We start from the raw sequence: 22,254 nt of genomic DNA, 5'->3' as shown, positions 1-22,254 counted from the left end.
AACAATTGCAGTACCCACCTCCTCCCCCCCAAAAAAGGCTAAGTTACACAGAAAACCAGACTTAAATATAAAAATAGAGGTATCCTTGAACTTTTATGTAGTTTGGCAAATTTCTTAGATGAGAATACAAAGAGATAATTTATTACAATTAAGAGCTACTATTAATCATGTCTCATAAAATTGCTGTATCTTTTTCTTTGCTTATAAGAACAAAAACTTTGCATCTCTCACTGAAGTTTGAAATACATAAGAGGAAGAATGAAGAGTCGTCACCACTCAACTAGTCACACAAACTGGGCCCCAGAGTCCTCCTTGTCTCTATCTAGCCATGCTTACTATGCTTCAAGTCTTGCCAGTCTGTCCTCTAGGAACTACATAGTCTGTTCTCTCACCTCCACTCCACTGCTCAATGTTCAAACTTCTATCATGTCAACCTGGGACCACACTCTCCTAGCTGATCACTCCCTCTCTCAAAATTATTTTAATAAAACCTAAAGATGATCACATTTCCCTTGTTAGATGCTTTTAATGAGTTCAGTGAACTCCACATGCCTTGGCATGGCAGAGAATGTCATTTTCAACCTACACCTCCCCCGCAAATCTCTGCTTCCAGGGAAGCTTTTCCACTTGCTGGATCTCATTCCCTTTCCCCTCTATCTGGCAAAATCCTTCTTTCTATAGACCTAATCCAAACATCAGTTACTGTGTGATGTCCTTCTTAGACTATTTTCAGCCAAGTTCTAAATTCCCATCAGTCTATTATTTAGTCCCTTTCTACTATGCTATGACTATTTACACATCAGTTTACCCCATTAGAATATAAGTTTCTTGCTCATATTTACATTCCTGATGCTTGTCACAGAGACTGAGCTTGACAGAAATCCCAGAAAGTTTTATTTATTTATTTGTTTGTTTACATACTTATTTATTTAATACTGGTCTTAATTATCTAATGACCTTTAACATGATACTTTTACTCCAGGAACTCCCATTGCTTTTCAAAAAAAAATAATAATAATAAAAAATAAATCTACAAAATGTAAAAAAAGCTCTGGTAGAGGTGGTTTTTGCCAGACATGGTTCTAAGATTTTTACACGGATCATCTCATTTTATCCTCACAACAAACCTGTGAAAGTCTGAAGCACTGTTAATTATTATCTGCATTTTCATACAGATGAAAAAGCTGGAGCCAAGAATTGTTAACTTGTGCCAGGTCAGTTGCATTGCAGAATGCCCATTCTTAATCACAAATGCCTAAATGTAGGTCATGAACATGGAAAGATCTTGGATTAAATAAAGAGTAAATTAGTTTTTTGAAAATAGAAAGAAATAGAATTTTTAACTTGATACCAAGGATTATAGCTCAAGAATAGAATAATCAATTAATGGTCTTTAGTTATCAATAGCACTTATACAGAAGCAAATGAGAATAAAACTCTTCATTGTAGATCCTAGAATTCATTTCCACATTCCTTCAGTTTTTCAGTGCCATAACTTTCAAAGCCAGAGCCCTACATGAATCTATATCATAAATCCATTGTGAACCAAATGGACTGACATCTTTTTGTTCGCACACAGTAGTAAACCATCACACAGATTATTGTATTGGGAAAAAAGGAAACAAATGATCTTTCAGTCTAAATAGTTTATATTAAATTCTATTCTGGAGGCACTGTGTCAATCTTCCTGGAACTTTAACAAATTAAATAGATAACTCCCACTCAATATGCCCCTATATTTCTTAAGGCAGTACCAGTATCAAGTAAGTGACACAGGAACTGTCACCAAGGCAATTTGTCTACTTTCAGTCTGAGATGCAGCAGATTACCTAAGACATCGATACAACTTCAATAAATATGGTAAATTTTTGACAAGATCAGAAGTAGATCCTGCTGCATTTTTCTACAAATCAGTAATGAATTTTAGTTCTGGTATGATACCTTGAAACATTTCTAATTATACTTTTTTTAAGGAGCACTAGTGGTTCTGATGGTGGTATTTATACCTCCATCACCACCATTTGTTAAGATGTTACTACTTCCAGGCATAATACATACACCATCTCATTTAATTCACAAGACAACCTATGGGAAAGGATTATATTCCCAGTTTTGCACATGAGAAAACTGGGACTTGGACAGATTGAATAATTTGTCTAAGACTGCCCAGCTAGCAAGTGGCAGAACTGAGATTTGAATCTTAGCAATTATAACTGCAAACCCTGAGCTCTTAACTACAAAGTCGTCATTTTTTTCTTCTGAAAAATGGGAGTTTGAAGACAAATAATAATTTAAATAAGTAATCTTCCATGTCTATAACTTCTCTGGAACAATAGGTTTTGATCTCAAAGACCGCCTGTTCATCACTAGCCAGGAGCTCCTCCTTCTTAGACAAATGTGAGACTGATTACAAGGAACCTGAACGTCTGCCCACCAGCTGCACTAACACTGAAGGCCCTGAGGTGATTATTCACACATGCAAGAGGACCCTCAAAAAAAAAGAGTATGAGTCGAGGAAAATCTCCAGGATCCCGATGCAAAATAGGTTTCTTCCAGTGTTATAACAAGAGAGAAAATGTTTTAAAAGAAACAATGAATCCAAAATGTATTTATATCACCCCTTGGAAAAAAGAAAAAGAAAAAATTAAAAAAACAGTGAAATATAAATGAACAAATTGGATCTCAAACTTGAAAGATCTTTATTCAAAATATGTAGAGTTATCATTAGTACTGAAAGTTATTTTCTATGTCATATATTACACATCATATAAAAGATTCCATATAGTGCCGTGGGGTAATATAATGAGGCAAAAACTGAAATGGTACTTTCATTTTTTTCAAATCACTAAATTTCTACATTTATAATGGGAAATCTCTGCATTGGTTACAAATTACCCCCAAAAGTTAGAGGCTGAAAATAAACATTTATGATCTCACAGTCGGCCAGCTGGGAGTGGCTTAACGAGGTGTACTGGCTCAGGATCTCTTCCCACATTGCAATCAAGGGTCAGCCGGAGATGCAGTCATCACAAAGCTTGACTGGGGCCAAGATATACTTTTAAGCTGTCTCATAGGGGTGCCTCCTGACATGGCAGCTGGTTTTTCCCAGGGCAAGTGATCCCAGAGAGTGAGAGCACCCTAGATGGAAACTGTGGCCTTTAATCTCAGAAGGGACATACTATCACTTCTGTCATGTTACACTCTTTGGCAGCAACTGACCAGGTCCAGCCCATTCAAGGGGAAGGGAATAGATAAAGAGTATGAATTCTAGGAGTTGGGAATCAATGGTGGCCATCTTAGAAGCTGCCTTCCACAACCTCTTTTCTGTTTTGAGTTTAATTTCAAAGACTAAGAGATCTGTGATGAGACAGACATATTACAAAGTGAAGGAGTAAAGGGCGTGCTTATCTACTGCTCTTGTCTTTATTTTTTTCCATTTCAATATTTAAACGTCTCTTCACTCAAATAGGCATAGTAACACAGAGCTTTTCTCCTTCCTTATAAATATTCTTATTCCTCTCAGTCTGTTAGCTGTTTACTCAGTCAGGCTCAGGGAACAGTCTTCCAGAAGACAGGGTAGAATATGATTTTTAGTCTCTAAGTCTTATTTCCATCAATCTCAGCATATATACACACTTGTGTAATACATATATACACACATATTTCTTGTGTTTTAGAACACAATCACAAAATAGAATACAAATATCAGGTTTGATTAGGAAGAAGTTTTCAAAAATATATTTAAGACAAAAAATTCACTATTTTTATAACATGCCATAGTCCTCCTTAATGGACACATAAAAAATGGAAAAAAATTTATATAAACTTTGTTTTATTACATAAATCAATCTGGTGATGGAATTAAGTAAAAAAAACATATAAAACCCTTCTTTGTGATATCAGGATGCAAATTACTTGATTCCAATTGGGTAATATTGGAATTTTTTCCCAATTGGGAACAACTATAAATAGTTAGATGTTCCTAACTATTTTTCTAATACTGCTTACCTATTTAAACCTAATGTATCTTCACCATTTTACTATGGACAAATAATTTAGATTTTTAAAAAATCTACACTTATTTTAAGTAAGCAAATTATTTAAAAATGTATTGTCTGTTCAATTTATGCTGGTTCCTTCTAAACATGTTTCGAACTGACAACTATTAAATTATTTCTATTCTATTGCTTAGAGGAAGTTGCTTGAAATATTCACCAATAGAATACCTCCTCTGTTTTCTCCTCTTTGAGTATAACTACTCAGAAAAGGCCTCCTTCTCAATCTATTACTTTAAGAAAGACAATGCCGGCCATAAAAATGTCACAATTAACAGGTTATGACTGCGGCTGAAATGGTTTCTTAACAGGATTAGCTGAGCTCCGGCTCCCTGGAAAGAGTCAGCAACGGCATGTGCTTTTATACACAGCCCTCAAAGCTTCCCAATTATTAGCTATAGAAGGAATTTTAAAAACCTGAGTCCAAAAGGCGTCTGTAGTAGTCCCTTGAAAGGATTTAGATCACAACAAACAGTCCTAATTTGGTCTTACATCACTACCTCAACAGCTGACTCTAAAGAGCGTATCCCACACATGGCTGTATATTGAGAGGCCCTTATTAAGACTTTGTATATCCTAAAACTTGAATATTGGCATCATTTTTTTTGCCAGGCCTAAAGGCTAGAGTATTATTTCTTTAGGAGTAACCTGTTGTAACAGATGAGTGAGGGCGTGGGGAAGATGACTATGCACTTGTGGTATTTATTGCCACTAACTGCTTATCTAATCAGAAAACAGGCAGGAAGAAAGCAGTGCAGGTGTGTCCTCACAAAGCTGAGAACAGGGGGCTTGTGGAACTGGCTGAGAGTGCCATTCCAGGAGGTTGCCCAGGAAAGCCAAAGGATCCAAGGGAACATAGAGAATAAACCCCAGTGGAGAGAAGGCATAGGAATGGCAGCGAGGATGGGGGAGATGAAGGATAAAAAGTAGAAAATGAGAAGCCTGTCATTTGTCATTTTCTACTTTTGCCCAGGATTGGCATCTGGGGCCTTTAGAATAAAAACAAAGTCTAACAGCACAGATTGGGGGTCTTGGAATCTGGGAAAGGCAGGGAGAGATCCAGGAAACCCTAATTCCAGATGCTTCATACTTATTTACTTATTGTCTGGTCTTTTCACACCATCCCTTACTCTGAAAGAATGAAAGAATTATGTTCATGTGATGTTCTATGTAAACATAAGAGTCTTAACTAATTTGTGACCCATTTTTTTCTTTCTTTTTTAAAAATATTTATGTATTTTGAAAGACAGAGTGAGAGTGAGCGAGCATGTGCAGGAGAGGGGTGGAGAGAGGGGGCAGAGAGAGAATCCCAAGCAGGCTCCACGCTGTCAGCACAGAGCCCGTGGGGCTCAATCCCACGAACCATGAAACCACAACCTGAACAGAAATCAACAATCAGTTGCTTAACTGACTGAGCCACTCAGGTGCCCCTCAGGTGACCCATTTTTGATGTTTGATCTATTAGGGAAATGCTTTGGATTCACATGCTTTATGTTTTATAGTTAGACCACGGTCCAAAGATTTCTGCACTACAAAGGGTACACAGATATCATTTTAAATTTGCTTAGGGTTCAGGGGGAAAAGACCACTTTCAAAACATGCATATACCGCTTTTTTACAGTTAGGATCAAATGTCAGTTGCAGATGAATTTAAGTTTCCTTTATCCTGATAGAACAATTAGTAAAGAAATCAAAAATAGATCTCAACAGATTAGAAATGACCTATTCTCAAGTGACCAATGATATCAGGGAAACTATGGGGTCCTGATTCTTTTGTTTTCCACACATACAGAGTGATATTAAGGTAACTCAAAGTGAAAAAAGCCTTCTCTAATGCCCTTCCCATAGCTTTCAGTGTAGGAGGCTGAGAAGACTTACATTCTAACAATAGAGTGGGTGTAAATTATGATTGACTGCCTAACAGTACTTAAATATACTGGCTTCAGATAACCATTTATTCTGTAGTTTATGATCATAATATGCTCATGGCTTTTCTAGTTTGGCACCTTGGACTGGGTTCAGCTGGATGGTTTTTCTAGTCTCAGCTAGGTTCACTGCATCTGCAGTCACTTTTCAGGTCAACTAGGGACAGCTGGCCTAGGGGGGCCTCAGCTGAGATACTTCATCTGTTCCATGTGGTGTTTGATCCCTGAGCAGGCTGGGGTAGGCTAGCTCCATAGTAACAGCAAGATTCCAAGAAAGTAGAAGCAGACAAGGCCTTTTGATGTCCATGCTTGGAGGACACACAACTGCACTGCTACAACACTCTTTTGGCAGCCCAGAGTCAAAGGTAGGAAAATAGATTCCATTTCTTAATGGAAGCGTTGCAAAGTACTGTGACCATTTTTGCAATTTATCACAAAATCTCTGAGGAAGATTCTGTTTAGGAAAATGTAATATCTAGTAATGTTAAATCAAGTGCCCCCTTTTGAGAGCCTCATGAATATAGCTTTGAATCCTTCCTATAGTAACTAGCACATGATGCCTACTCAAACAAGTACTAGGAATGATTACTTAAAACATCTTTACTTTGGGGGTGCCTGGGTGGCTCAGTTAGGCACCCAACTTCAGCTCAGGTCATGATTTCATGGCTTGTGAATTTAAGCCCCACATCAGGGGCTCTGTGCTGACCACTGAGAGCCTGAAGACTGCATCTGATTCTGTGTCTCCCTCTCTCTTTGCCCCTCTGCCACTCTCTCTCTCTCTCAAAAGTAAATAAACATGTAATTTTTTTTAAAAAGTTTTACTTTTATTATAAAAATTAAAATCAAAATTTGAAATTATGAAAAGGAAACAAACTAAATGTAATAATATAATACATCCCAGTTATTGAACTTTAGGTATTTCTTTGTGTCCAACAAAGCACCAAGTATCAATAATATCCTGAAAGTGTACTTTTGATAATATATTCAGATGCCTGTTAAGTGGTTTGAAGATCTATGCAGGATTTTCTTCCTTCTAGATTGGATTTCTTGATAATGATCATGATATATCTATTTATTGTCCAGGCACCGTACTTGTGCTTTAAAATTTCATCTCAATCATCCTTACGCCCCTGTGAGACAGATAGTTGGAACCCATTTTCTGATCAAGACCCCGAGGTTTAGAGTGTTAAGTAACTTTGCCAAATTCACACAGCTTGTAAGTGCCAGGGCAAAGAACTGAACCCAGGATTGTAAAGCTGATAACTGCGGCAATTCTGGTTCTCCCAACATTTACTTATTGATGCTAAAGTCTACTTAACTAAAAAGAAATGATCAGAGAACATTAACAGCATTAATAATTAACACTGATTGGGGCACCTGGGTGGCTCAGTCAGTTACGCATCCAATTTTGGCCCAGGTCATGATCTCACAGTTTGAGCCCCGCATGGGGCTCTATGCTGACAGCTCAGAGCCTGGAGCCTGCTTTAATTTCTGTGTCTCCCTCTCTCTCTGCCCCTCCTCTGTTTATGCTCTGCCTCCCTCTGTCTCTCAAAAATAAACAAATGTTAACAAACAAACAAACAAAAAAGGATGCTCTAAAAATCAAGTAAGGGATACTGCAAGGTTAATTTTCCTTTATAATTTTTCAGAAGAGCCTCTGAGCCTCTGAAAAATCAGTAGTCTGTGATACTGTGTAGACTGCTGACATATGAAATATCTTCAAGAAAGTATACGTCAGCCTGCAATATTCAACAATCCCACTCTGGAGTGTGTGTCAGACTGAAGTAATGATCCCAATTCTTCATTCCCAGGTAGTAGTATTAAACACTCACATCCCTGCCATAGCCTCATAGTCACTAGAGCACTTCTCTCTTTGAGTTTGAACATGACTGGTGTGGCACAAGCAAATGCTTAAAATGCATTCCTACAGTTGGGCATGCACACTACACAGCCTTTTGCTTAAGGTATTCAATGATCTAAGGAGGATGAAAGGTCTCTGGAGTCAGTGTGGTCCCAACCCACAACTTAGAGCCAAACCCAGCCTGCACAAACTAGACGTCAGTGTGGAATTTCCTCCTGGACTTCAAGAGATGACAAAGTGTAATAAATAAATCAGGGTTAGGATAGAGAAATAGATCCTTAGCACTAGACTCCTGTACTAGCTCAGTGACACATTTTCTCAATTCAAACCTGTAACCTAGTAGAATTAGAAATCACTATACATCATGTACCTCGGCTTTATTTTAGAAGAGTCAAACTGAAAATGTTAATGGTATGACTATCAAAGGCTTTCGGACTTTTCACAGCTGTGTTCCTTTGGTTCATGCTATTTATTCTTCCTGCAGTGCCTTCTTTGCCTAATGAAACCTTATTTATCCTATAGGAGTGAGTTTGAATGTTGTTTCCTCCATAAAATGCTCCCAAATCCACTCAATTCAAAATTACTTCTGTTTCTGAGACTTCCTACTAGTTTTCTGTATTCCTATTATTGTAGTGCTACTAAAAAAAGTGGCAATCTGTGAAGTCTTGGATATCAGTCTGTAAAGAGACATATTAAGAAACTGAGAGTAAGCTATGAGGAATTACTAACAATTTGACAGAAATTTTATGTCAGATGGCCTTAAGAATGTAAAAAAAAATTTAATGTATATTTATTTTTGAGAGAGAAAGAGTGTGAGCAGTGGAGGAGCTGAGAGAGAGACAAATCCAAAGCAGGCACAAGGATTGGAGCTTTCAGCAGAGAGCCCAACATGGGGCTTGAACTCATGAACCGTGGGATCATGACCTGAGCCAAAGTCATATGCTTAACCAATTGAGCCACCCAGATGTCCCTTTCCTTAATAATTTCTTAATTGGCCTTGTATTTGCCCCTTTTTTTCTTTTAGTAATTCATTTTTATGATGTTTTCTTAAAAGTATTCATCCATGGGGTGCCTGGGTGGCTCAGTTGGTTAAGCATCTGATTCTTGATTTCACGGGTTTGTGAGATCGATCCTTGCATCAGGCTCTGCACTGACAGCAGCAGAGCCTACTTAGGATTCTCTCTCTCTCTCTGCCACTTTCTAGCTCATACTTGCCCATGTACTCTCTCTCTCAAAATAAATAAATAAACCTTTAAATAATATTGGCCCATGACAGATTCACAATGACAGCTATTTTGAGCAACACTGTGTTACAGCCCTTATTTCCTTCTATCCAGCATTGTACTTAACTTATATATCGGTCTTACAGATTCGTTTAGTTTGCCTGCCTCCTTTTACTTACCAAAGCTGATACTGCAGTGTTTTGAGGAATACAAAAGTCAACAGGTGATATTGGTAAAAATGGAATTTACTTTTTGTTATCTTACATTTAAATTGTCCTTTTTATATTCTCTATGAAAAGCAAAGGGTAACTTCATTCTGCTTTAACCCCCAGTTATTTTTATTGTAGGCCACTACCCCATAAAGGAAAAAATATTCTTTACCTTTACTTTGTGACTCATTCTATCAACACTTTCAGATATTATACTCAGAGAAACAAAAATCCACCTAACATACACATGATCATTTTGCAATGAAACATGATATCACTTTATATTCAAACAAAGGAAGGGCAAATTCACTGTAGCTACAGACTTATTAATGGAGTCAGCACCAAGGCATGTGTGCTGGGCATTCAGCCTCTATTTTTGCGAGGCTCACTGTTTAGATAAGAACCTATGCAACAGACAACTGAAACTTCTTTTACAGTTTTGCATGGTGGTCAGAGTGTCACAATAATGAGCACAGACTGAATCACTTGTGATCTGAGGATGATCCAGCATTTCAGAGATTAAACATATTTGTATAGCAGTAGTCTTGCTGTCATCTGGCAGATGAGATCTCAGCAGTCCTCACTGCCTGGCTTCCCCTATAGCTTCCCCTTCAAGCCTTGCCCAAACCCAAGTAGTCCTGCATTCTTAGCAGAATACCTAAGGACCAGACAAATTGGAAATCTTCCACTATGCTCTTCTTTTTAAAACATGACCAGAATGAAAGCTATAATACTTGTTATCAACCAGTTTTTATACCTAAGTACTCTGTGACAGGAATGAAGAACCTTCCATAGCATGTCCCCAAATATACGGTATGGGTTTCTTGTGGTTCTCTTCTTTATTACTTCTGTTCTTTCCTAATATTTTGGTCAGATACAATGAGTAGTGATTATAGTGGATGACTGAGAAGGAAGAAAGAGCAAGTCATTTTAGGGTCACAGCATGAACTTACATTAGAAAATTATAGTCATGTATACTCCTATCTCTCCAAATCCTTATTATTTAAGTAGGCAGTTGAGTGGATTGGGTACTTAGGAAAAAACAGGTGAAACAACTCTAAATATGACTAGAGCTCTTTTACAGGAAAGTCAAAGACTAGAGCTGGATAACTGAAAAGCATAGCTTTTACATTTAATTCTCTAATAACAACGCTGAAGGCAAATTTTAATACATGATATTTACTCAAAGAGCAGAGCTGAACTTATCAGTTACCACATTGTTTTTCCTTAAAATCTTGAGAATCTATGAGGTTTTGAAACCTGTTTTCAATTTGCTTAGTCCTCTTTGTTTTCTTCTCCTTGAAAAAGTTCATTTCATAATGCATAATTTATATAATGTTCTCTGAATGTCACCACCTTGTAAAGAGCAAAATAGTTTCTTAGAGGTTCTGTATATTAATGATCTAATAAGTAGACTTAAAAAAATCATAGTTTCATGGCAGTAGTTACCAAACAAAGATACAACCAGAAAATAGAACCCAGGAATGACTCTTGTAGGGCATGTTACCAGGAAGAACTTAATTTGTGTAACTTTATAGGCATAAAATCGTAACTAATTATAGCATTGTCCATTCATGAGCTTTTTCATATTCTAAAACATAAAAGCTGTTTTCTCATTTATTTTCCATTTGCCAACAAGATAAACAAAGAATAATTCCTAATTACAAAGTTTGCAAGACCAGGAACTGATTCTAGGAATTACCACTACAATTGCCCATTCTCTATGTCAGAAATCTAGTCTACTGCTGACCTGTAAGGAGTTCACTAAGGAGAATAATCCCAGTTGTGCTTTCTATCATTATTTTGTCATTTACTTTTTTGCTCTATCATTCCTTTTAATAGTGTAAATTCTGTGATACAAGGTAGCTTATCTTTTCTGTTCATGCTACACCCACAGAGTCTAGAACAATGTTTGACACATAAAGTACTCATAATTTTTAAATTAATCATCTTATTTTGGGAGGGAAAACTTTTAAAGACAATAAAAAATCCATTATTTTTCACTTATCTGTAATTAAATACCAAGGAAAGTGATATATCACATCTAGAATTACTTGACCTATGGTAAAGGGGCAGTTTATTATGCACTTGAAGCTGCATATTACACATTTAAATTAATTAAACTGGATGTATTCAAATATCTCACAAATATTAATAAGGTAAATTAAGTAAAAACAAGTTGAAAAATAGCTAAGATTTATTTTAAAAAATTGTTTAGTGTATAGGTTTCCTCATGGAATTCACAGAACTACCTAATTATACACCATACCATTTTATTAAAATCACACATACTTACATATTCTTGGCTTGTGTGATTTTTAAGCACTATGGAACTTTGTCTACTTGGTAGGCTACTACTAATATTTATCACAGTCAAAAAGAATCACAATTCCCCTATTGATTTTTATAGAGCTGGAAACTGAGATCCAAACTGCCCAACATCACAAAACCTTGAGTGGACCAAGATCTACTAACACAGCTCAGAATGATTTTATCAACATCACACTGACAAACAGAAGTGAGAAAGTTGATATACTATAGATCTTTCCATGAACTATAGGTCTTTACATATACTGGTACTTTCTATTTGCTGAATACACTGCGGTAATAGGGTATGTAAAAAATTTATATTCAAATTAGCATGGGGCCAAACTGTATTCCTACTTATAGTTCTCAGAAAAAAAAGGACATATGAAGGAGTCCTCTTTTGCCAAATTATCATTCTCTTTCTACTAAACAGGCCCCTCAGGGTAACCCTTGGTGTTCTCTGATGGTCCATGAAGTTAATGCCATGCTCACAATGCTGGTATAATCCTATAACTCAGGGAGAGCCTCTTGAAATAGTTGATCATTTTGGTGTCTTTCATTGCTTATTTAAAGATCTTCTTGTATCAAGAATGGGAAACTTAAAACAGTGACAACAACAACATTCTTAGCTACCTGATCTGCTGTTCAGCAGCAATCTGAGCACTTTGCTACTGTGGGACAGAAAGGTTTAGCTTACCATGCTACAGGTAAGGCTTTCTATCACCTCGGGGATTCAGCAAGGAGAACGGACTGTTCTACAGCCCATCCCATGAGTGCCTCTATACAATTCAAGATGTCACTGAAATCTCAAAGCAGAGAGCCAAATGCAGGGTCACTATTTTTCAAGGACCATATGAAGTAGCTAGGAGGAGAAGCTGCTAGGAGAAGTTGGAAGAATCCTGGGGGATACAGTCCAGAATATTACTGGAGCTTATAAAATTTCTTTGTCCGTAAAAGTCTCCGAGAAGTCCCTTTGCACAATAGTTTTACTTTATTTAGGCTTTGTCTCTGTCCAAAGAAGGTCTATGACAAATTACACTACAGGGCAAACGCACAACATGGATGAAGTATAAATAAAATATAGAAAACAGCAGGGTAGTAATTTGATTGAAATAGAAACCACTTTTTCCAAATAATTCCTTTAAACAAAAATGTTGAAATGTGTTTTAGGTTATTTTTCTTTTTATATAAGGGTAATTCATTCAGCATATATTTAGCAAATAAGGCAAGGGTAGAGAGGATTCAAGGGCTAGAGGGCATGATGCAGGAGCATGGGTTCTGAAGACTGTAGTTCAAGATCATAATTAGGTTTATCTGAAACTGCCAGAACATATCTAAGCCTGTTTGTTTATCCTTAAAATGAGGCTAAGGCGTACTTCATAAGATTGCTTTAAACAGCAAACAAACCTATACAAGTATAAATAGAGTAAATTCATTGCTCAAGAAGAATTCATTGCAGTCTAGGTAAGAAGAAAATCATAATCTAAAGGGAGAGGAATGAGTGTCCTGAGAGTTACAGATAACAAGCTTTGGGAATTCATAAGAAAGATTTTGCATCCAGCTAGGAACAAGAAGAAAGATTTCCTGGAGGATAGTGCATGGTGGGGAGAAGGGGAGGGTCTTGAAGGATGAGTAATATTTAGTATTGTAGATGAGAAAGCGAAGTCAAGGAGTAAAGTGATGGGACATGGTAACAGCCACAGAGAGATGCATCCCCAATTCTACTTCATAGGCTAGCACAGAGGAATAACATCAATAAAAAGCCTGCTACAGTTCTATTCAAACCAATATGCAGGGCAAGTTAGAGAAAGTGACTTTTCATATCCAATTAATGTAATGAATCACACCATGGGTTAGAAGAGATAAAAGCCCAGCTGAGGACCACTTCACTTTCTTCTATACTTGTTCTGAGAAACAGAGGAACTGTCTCTAAGGCAAAGCCCTGGCAGTACCTTGCCCTCCCATTACCCCCAGCTTTGCCAATGATTCTCGCAGCAAGAATGGCTTCAAGCTGAGAATCCAACTGTAGATTTGAACATTCAGGTCACCGTTTACTTGCCTTTTCTACTTCAATCAAGGGCCACCTACAAGAAAAGTCTCATTCTAATTCCTAATGGAAATAATCTTTGTGGTTCAGTAGGCTTGCCAACTGCCATCACGTGGTTTTACTATGTTTCTTTGGTGAATGACAGAAGCTTTTAAAACAAGTTTGGATGCTGAGAAGGGGGATTTTTAGTGACCTGTAATTATTAAAGTGCATCTCATCTTTTTTTAAAAAATAAAATTAAAGAAACAAAAGAGTCCTAGGAAAAATATGTAGGGTGTTAGGAAGGATCAAAAGACAAAGGTTAGAAAGGAGGCGAAAACTGAGTAAGATGTAAAATTAAAAGCCCTGCAGCAATTCCAGGCAGCATAAGGGAAATTATTGGAGTTTCTTTCTCTCTGGTATGTTTTTAAAGGGAAAAAAGTGATTCTCCTGGGAGAGTAACACAGCAAAGAAAGAGGAAAACAGCTGGCTGTGGGCCATGATTTACCATTCACCACAAAATGAGACTCTGTTTCTGCTTCTCAAAGACCATTGTTTTTTCCAAGCAGACACGGGCTCTACTTACACGAAGTCAATTATAATGAAGAGACATAGACATAAGGAAGAGATCTAGACAAATAACTCAGAAGACAGGGCACAGACATAAAAAAGTCAAATTCTACTCTAAGATATTATTAAAACAAAAACTCTGTATAACCAAACAAGCTCCACATCCTAGCAACGGCTCTCCTGCTTCAAACAAAACAAAATATAGCAAAATCTAATTATAAAAACCCTTTGTCTTTGTGATGGTGGGACTGGTAATTAATCCAAATCTGTGCAAATGATGTGGACACCAAGTTCTCCTTTTATAAACCAAGAATCCTATAATAGTATCATCTGCCTAAGTTGTTGTGGAATCAAGACAACCCTCTTTAATTCTTTTTACACAAAATGTTAATGAGAAAAAAAGGTAACATTTTTCATATGCTGGGGGGAAAATTCCTTATGAAATCAACAGTATAAGGGTTTCAGAAGGAAAAAAACACCACATGTTCTAAACCAGATGTCAAATTTAGTTTTATTTAAATAGTTGTGTCTTTGTTCCAACTTCCAACCTGACTTTTTTAAAGGTATGTTCAAACCATTATTTTGTATACCCAAGCCAAAAAGAAGAGAGACTTAAAAACTAGGTACCAAAACAGGGTGAGAAGGCTCTGCTAGTAGATCAGAGATAATCTTGTAATGTTTCCCTCTTCCAGAATGTTAGAAAACAATTTCCAAAGACAATGCAAGTCTCTTTTTGCGATTATGGCTATAACTATGAATTGTATTCCTAGGATCGCCAAATACTTTGTACTGTGATACTTTTTGTCGAATCCACAGGATATCAAGTCTGTCAAGGGTCCTACAAAGGCACAGAGAGGATATGGCTGGCAGTCAAACTGGACATTTTGGGGTCTTTTAATAGTTTCCATTTTATAAGTTGAGGACTCTTCCCTGAGAATCAGCAGTGATGACAAGGTAGTGAAACAAGGATTTGTTACCATCATGGGATTGTAAGAGCCTTGAATTTATGGGATCCTTTTTTCTTTGGGGTGGAGGAAGGAGAAGAGGAGGATTAGAGAAAAGGATAATATTCTTGGTTGGAAAAACCAAGGAGAAAAGATTACACCACATATCAAAGGGCATTTTTTTTTCATAATCCAAATTTTGAAACTAAGAAAATTGTTTATAAATAATGTCTGGATGTTTTCCTTGCAAGGACACTAATTCATAACTTTGGACTTTCTCCTTCAGAATTACTTCTTCTTTGTCCCAAATAATTTCAAAATCACTTTTAAATGTTAACCTCCCCCTCTTTTAAGTACATTTCCTTTTTCAGAGCACAAGGTATAGAGTTCTCATATACCTCCCTATACCTACCCATCCCCCCCCCCCAAATCCTCCTGCTGTATTAATATCCCACACCAAAGTAGTATCTTTGTTACAAACCAATGAACCTACACTGACGCATCATTATCCCCCAAAGTTCAGAGTTTATATTAGGGTTCACATTTGGTGTTGTTCATTCTATGCATTTTTACAAATACATAATGACATGTATCAACCATGTAAGTGGTGTACAGAATAGTTAACTGCCCTAAAAAAATCCTCTGTGCTTCACCTATTCATCCCTCCCTCCCCAAAAGGATGCTGAGTCTTAAAAAAGTAGTTTTGTATCAATATTTGTAAACACAGTCAAGACACCCCCCCCCCCACCATTAACTTAAGTAGCTCTTACCTACTTGAAAAAATAAGCAATGTTCATCAACAGAAGGCTAACTAAGCAGAAAACGAAATGCTTTCCTGGTGGCAAGCGAGATTAACAAAAAAATATTAGCGTCACTTGAAAGCAAAGAATAAGAAACCAAACAGGAAGAGAATAGAATGCAGTCACACTACACTAATAATTTACATTATATTTTCCTGTCCTTATATTCGTTTTCTGAGGGCTGGTTCTAGTCCTAAGTGATCAACTGTTTTTTTACTGCAAGTTTTCATTTTTCAACAGCTTCCTAACCTAATATTTTGCATTTGCCTACGTTTTCAAAAACCCATTTCTGGGCATGAAACAGAATTAATGCTCAATCAAGTCAGGAACTTTGTTTTTAGAAGATGAAATAATAGCAATATTGACAACCACAGTGGGCAAGAGAAGCAAGTTAGGTTCTTCCTCCCTCTCTCTCTGTAGAACTTCCTTCCCTATTTGATAAAGGGCAGCTAGCTTAAATTTACCACAAAGTAAACAGGTTCCAATTCTCTGGAACCAGACCTTTCACAAAGAATGTTACACTAGAATGTGACATCAGCATTCCTTCTGAGTCACATTTGGTGTCCACCCCTTTCTCCCAGGAGACGGTGAAGCTCCCAAATCAGGCAGCAGCCCAGGTAGGGCTGTGGATCCTGAAGCCCCCGGGGCGGCAGAAGGGGCGCGGTGGGCAGCTAGGCTGGAAATGTCTCCTTACGCTAAATCACTAGTGACAATCCCTCGTTTGGGGCTAGCTGCCAAAATGGAAGAACATTTTCTTTGAGAGATAAAGCACTAAGAGGGGAGCAGTGCTTTGGAAGTCAATAATGAAGAAGAAGGAGAAGGAGAAGGAGAAGGAGAAGGAGAAGGAGAAGAAGAAGAAGAAGAAGAAGAAGAAGAAGAAGAAAGAAGAAAGAAGAAAGAAGAAAGAAGAAGAAGAAGAAAGAAGAAGAAAGAAGAAAGAAGAAAGAAGAAGAAGAAGAAGAAAAAGGAAAATCACTTTTCACGTTATCACCAGCCGCGAGTACTAAGGATATGCATTAAATGAACTCTCACTTTTGAGAGCCACCCTCAGCGAAGATGGGAGGGGAGGAGGTCTGAACTGTCAAAGTCACATCAGTGCTCCTAAACCACAAAGGCTTAATAAAGTTGAACTTCCTGAGACAGGAAGAAGTGTCACGATCTCGCCCGAACTCGCCCTGCCCTCATCCTTTTTTTTTTTTTTTTTTTTTTTCCCGTAGGTAGGCACAGGCGTAGCTGAAACATACTAAAGGGAAGTTTCAAATACTTCCAACCGTTGGACATGGTTAGATAAGGAGAAATGTCCCGCTCCTGCTCTGGCTCTCGTGCCCACTCTCCGTCGCTCCCGGATTTCAGGAGTTAGCGGGGCTGCCAGGCACCCCCGCTGCTGGAGAGACGGGTACCTGGGCCAGCAGTGCGGGAGACCCAGAGCCAGCTCGCGCCGGGCAGCCTGTGCACCCCACCTGCCACCCGCAGCCAGGGGGCGGCACCTGCGCAGGTGAAACCGGCTGCTGCCCGCTGTCGGCGCCCCCCTACCTTCTTCACTTTGGCCTCCAGATCCATGTTTGTGTGTCAAAGGAGGTCCTTCTCCTGCCCGGGATCTCACGCTCAGGATCGCCGGGCCTCCGGCTCCTCTGAGGGTACTGGGAGAGGATCTGCCCGGACTCCAGCGCCGCTACCGGAGCCACTCTCCTCTCGACCGGCGCCGTCAAACTTCCGCCGCCCAGTCCTCCGCAGCCTTCCTGCTGCGGGGACCCGGGAACAAAGAGGCCCAGGCAGCCAATGACAGCTGAGCAGCGCCGGGCGGCCGCCAATCACCGAACGCCGCACGCACCTTCGCTGCCCAAGCCGGTCTCTGGCAAGGTGAGGGGCGGGGCCGCGTTTGGGTAACTCCGACCGGTCTCTGCGGGTGCACGTAGCTGATGCAGATTCTCTAGCAAAGAAATTGGGGACCACCCAACCCCTATCCGAAGATGAGGAAGACCTCTTTCCAGTCTGGCAGCTTGTACCTGTGTTTGCCTGAGACCTTAGATATGTGTCCTGGGCAGTCCTTATCTCACTGTTAGCTTCTTGGTTTATTTTCGGGGCAAAGAGAAGAGATAGTGGGGACTTTTAGGGATTTCTGTGATGGGCTTGCACCCTAGTTTCACTATTGAGTTATAGAGGTGGCCAGGTCTCAAATGCTATTGTCCATAACCCCAAGCACTGGCAAAGAACTTCATCTCACAGCCCTGATCTATAATATATATAGGTTTCGCTAGCATTCAATTCAATTGTTCAAAAACAAGGATGATGTGAATCACTTCAAAGACAGTTGTGTCATTCCTTTGGAAGTGGAGGCTTCCCCATTTGTCCCTGCTACCTGAAATGATGTGAGGCTGCTCCTGTTCTCATGCCTTGATGAAGTTACATAGGCATAGCAAACAGTACTAGAGCAGCAGAGCTATTTCATGGCCTCATTCTGGAGTGATCACAATGAATGCCGTCGGATTTCTGGGTCTGGAAGGGAGCCTAGGGATTACTGAGTCTAGCTTTCTAATTTTTCTAGGAACTGAGGACCACAGAGGCGTAAGGATCTGCCCAATTTCTTTCTTGGAGGCAGGGCTAGTGCTCATGAGTCTAAGGGATGCCTCCAACATGTTTGGAAACATAAACACAGTATGCTAAGCAAAAGACAGGAGCCCACTTCTTTTTCAGTTTGTGGTAATGACAAAAAAACTATAATGTGCAGCCAAAAGGTGACCTAATCAAGCATTATTAAAAAAAATTTTTTCCCTAATGTAGATATCTGGATATAGATCTCTCTTCCTTTGCCTCCGAAAATTTGGTATAGGAAACACCCAAAACTCATTTTAGCCACCACGCTCAACCCTTTGCTTACTTGGCTATTCGTTAACATTGTTCAACAGAGCATTGATTTATAATGTGCATGTTTTTCTTATCCTATTAATAAACTAAATGACCAAACTGGAATGACCAAAATGGTTTGTGAATTTTTTCATTCTAACTCAGTTGAAGTAAAACTTTTTCATCCCATTTTCCCAAACTATCCTAACATATTTAGGCCTTTACAAAGTTTACTGGATATAAGCTCCCTGAACATGATGCTTAGCAATGACAAAGCAATTTGGTCTCTTTCAGGGAGCTTGACAGATGGAAAATGTCCAATAAAACAGTTTAAATAAGACATTAAACAAATGTCATGACATAAGCCCATTTGGGTCTTATTTGGTGAGATTTAGGAGATGACATTAAGAAAAGATATGGAGACTTTTTTTTTTGACCCATCAAATTCTACTTTCTCCCTCTTTTTCTTCCCAATCCTCCAGCATCATTTTGTGTTTCTATCATTAGCAAGGATGGAAGTTGATTTCCATCTGGAATCCACTGTGCCAATATTATAGAAGATAAAATTGAAGTGGATAAGCTTTAATTTAGGAAGATTAGATTGTGAGTCCTTATTTAGCAATTCAAGTGTTAAGCTAGAGAGATATTAAGGAGTTAGAACTGGCAATGTTTACTAGATATAACTGACAGAGAAATGAGTAGAAGGCAGCACACATGTTTCTGGTTTCATCACTTATGTAGATGTTTCAGGAAAAGATAAAACGTAGGATGATTGGCAGGATTTTGTTTAGTTGAACTTTCTTTTAAGGGTGGAGGATAAATGTTCTGTTCTGAATATATTGGGTTTGAATTTGGAATATGGAAGTGAAGTATCCAAGGAGAAATGTTGGGGATAAGAGCTGGGCTGAAATAGTGATTTAGAACTCAACATCCTGTGTAGTTAAATATCTGAAAGCCATGAATATAGTAAGATCAGAATGAGAGACTGCAAAATAAAAGACAGTATCAATAAGTACAATTGAGCAAAGCTGAGCAAGAGAATCATAGAAAGGAGATGAGAGCCAGTTAGAATGTAAGAAAAAAAGTTTTTTCAAGTAGAGTTCCAGCAACCAAGATAGGAAATTCAAGAAGAAATTAGTCAACAACGTCAAATTGTAGAGAAAGGATGAATCTGCATTGGATTTAACAAAAAGGAAATCATTGGTAAACTTGGGAAATGCTAGCATATCCCACTTGAAATAGGATAAGGACCAAAATAAAGCAATAGCAATGGGTATGGAGAATTGGAAGGAATAATCAATGATACTAAGGAGGTAGAAAATATTGGAATTGATTGGTTTGTAAAGAGGGAAGATAAAAAGTCCAGAATGACTCTTAGGAATCTATTTTAGGTGAATGGTATGGTGGATATAACTCACTCCATAAGGTAAGAAACAGAAGAGAAGGAAGATTGAAAAGGTGATGGGTTTAGCTTTGAATGTGTTGATTTTTCTTTTTAAAAATTTTTTTTTTGTTTTATTTATTTTTGAGACAGAGAGAGAGCACGAGTCGGGGGAGGGGCAGAGTGAGAGGGAGACACAGAATCTGAAACAGGCTCCAAACTCTGAGCTGTCAGAACAGAACCCGATGCAGGGGTTCCAACCCACAAACTGTGTGATCATGACCTGAGCCAAAGTTGGACGCCTAACCAAATGAGCCACCCAGCACCCCTGAATGTGTTGAGTTTTCGAGGGCAGTTGGATTGAGTCTGGTGGTCCAAAGAAGGATGTGGGCTACAGATCCAGATGGCTGATCATAAATACACAGGCACACACACATACGTATACACATATACACATATGCCTATAAACAAGCACAGACACTCTAGAAACACTAGGGAAGGAGTTTTCTATACAACTGCAGTAAACTTTCTAGATAGATGATTATACCTATCTCCTCAATTAATGTTGTCCCAGAAGTCCTCTTTAGAAATGTTAATTATCTGTTAACACATGTTAGAAGAACTGTGCTCCTGAGATAGCTATTATTGCTCATTAGCAGCTCGTGTAGGATTACACATTGTTCTATAGGGATATACCAACATTTCTCAGAGCAAACTATTCCTTGTAGAATTTTTTTTTACATTGACCAAACATTGGGCATTAGCTAACTTAGTAATGGATAACCCATATGATAGATTTATTATAGGTTCTACATGATATTACTTAAAAATTTTTGTAATAGTGGACAATGATTATGTTATGAGAACAAAATAAAATGTAAGATTATATATACATTATGCTCACAGCTATGAAAAAATACCTTGCACAGAAAAGAAACATGAAGAAAATGCACTAAAATGTCAGTAGTGTTTGTAGTTGATTGGTGGGTCCATGGGGATTTTTTTCCTTCCTTCCTTAAAAACAAGCAACAATGAATTATAAAGATCAAATTCAATACAACGTTAGCATAAGAAAAAAAGAGAAAATGAAGCAGAATAACTTCCCAGTTGATAATGAGAGAATATCAGAAAAATGTGTCCACAAAACAGAACACGACTGTATGCTATTATTTTAAAACAAAGTAAAAGCCATTAATAAGTTAACATGTCAGGAGAGAGCCATACAAAGGAGAATTAGAAAAACTCAGAAGAGACTCAGAAAGGAATTAGAAATAAAGAAAATAATATTACATAAAGACTAAGCAGAAAAGAATACAAGGGCAAAACTGATGATGCCTGAGAAAAATAGGTAAAAAAGAAGATATTTTATTTCTAAAAAATCAAAAGGAAATGAAGGAAAAAAGAGAAAATATTCCAGAGACAGTAACAAACATTGCAAGTAGGATAAAACAATGGAGCATATGAATGGAATGAGTTCCTGAACAAGAAAACCAAGTCAAAGAAACAAACAAATACTAAAAACTGTAATCAAGAAAACTTTCCTGAATTAAAAAATATATATTTGAAACTACATACTGAAAAATCATACTTTACTTCTGAATTAACGCAAAATAACTGAAAACTAAGACATATTTTAGTAAATTACCAGACCTTGAAGAATAATGAGAAAAAAGTCCTTGGGATATCTAGGTTTAAAAAGAACATGACTTACAAGGAGAATAAAATTATATTATCATCAGACTTCTTCTATAGAAATCTAGATCAGAAGAAAGAGTAATATATTAAAGATATTCCAGAAAGATAGTATGAGCCAAGGATTTTATATGAAGTGACTTTCAAATTTAAATATCACAAACTTATTAACATAGAACCTAGGAAATATATTTCTCATGAACCCTTCCTGAGGAATCTTCACAGGGCTATTTTCTCTGTGTGTGTGTCTGAACCTCCCTCTTCTTTCTCTTATGAAGAGACCAGTCGTTGGATTTAAGACCCACCCTGATCAAATGTGACTTCATGTTAACTAATTATAGATGCAAAAATCCTATTTCCAAATAAATCACATTCTGAGGCTTCAGGTGGATATGAATTTTGGAAGGACACTATTTG

At 37.9% G+C, this 22,254-nt stretch overlaps 1 protein-coding gene across 1 annotated transcript in view; it reads right to left on the bottom strand.

Moving 5' to 3' along the window:
- TES (testin LIM domain protein) overlaps positions 1 to 17,640 on the bottom strand; it is a 48,474-nt gene extending 30,834 nt beyond the window's left edge. Inside the window, exon 1 of the mRNA XM_039223371.1 lies at positions 17,454 to 17,640. Within this exon, the coding sequence (XP_039079302.1) occupies positions 17,454 to 17,480 (27 nt within the window). The 5' untranslated portion in view covers positions 17,481 to 17,640. The remainder of the gene's footprint in view (positions 1 to 17,453) is intronic.
- Between the last annotated feature and the right edge of the window lie 4,614 nt (positions 17,641 to 22,254).

The sequence above is a fragment of the Hyaena hyaena genome, unplaced genomic scaffold (assembly GCF_003009895.1).
Source record: "Hyaena hyaena isolate Hyena2069 unplaced genomic scaffold, ASM300989v1 scaffold_1339, whole genome shotgun sequence".
NCBI lineage: Eukaryota > Metazoa > Chordata > Mammalia > Carnivora > Hyaenidae > Hyaena > Hyaena hyaena.
This window is presented reverse-complemented; position numbering and strand designations above follow the sequence as displayed.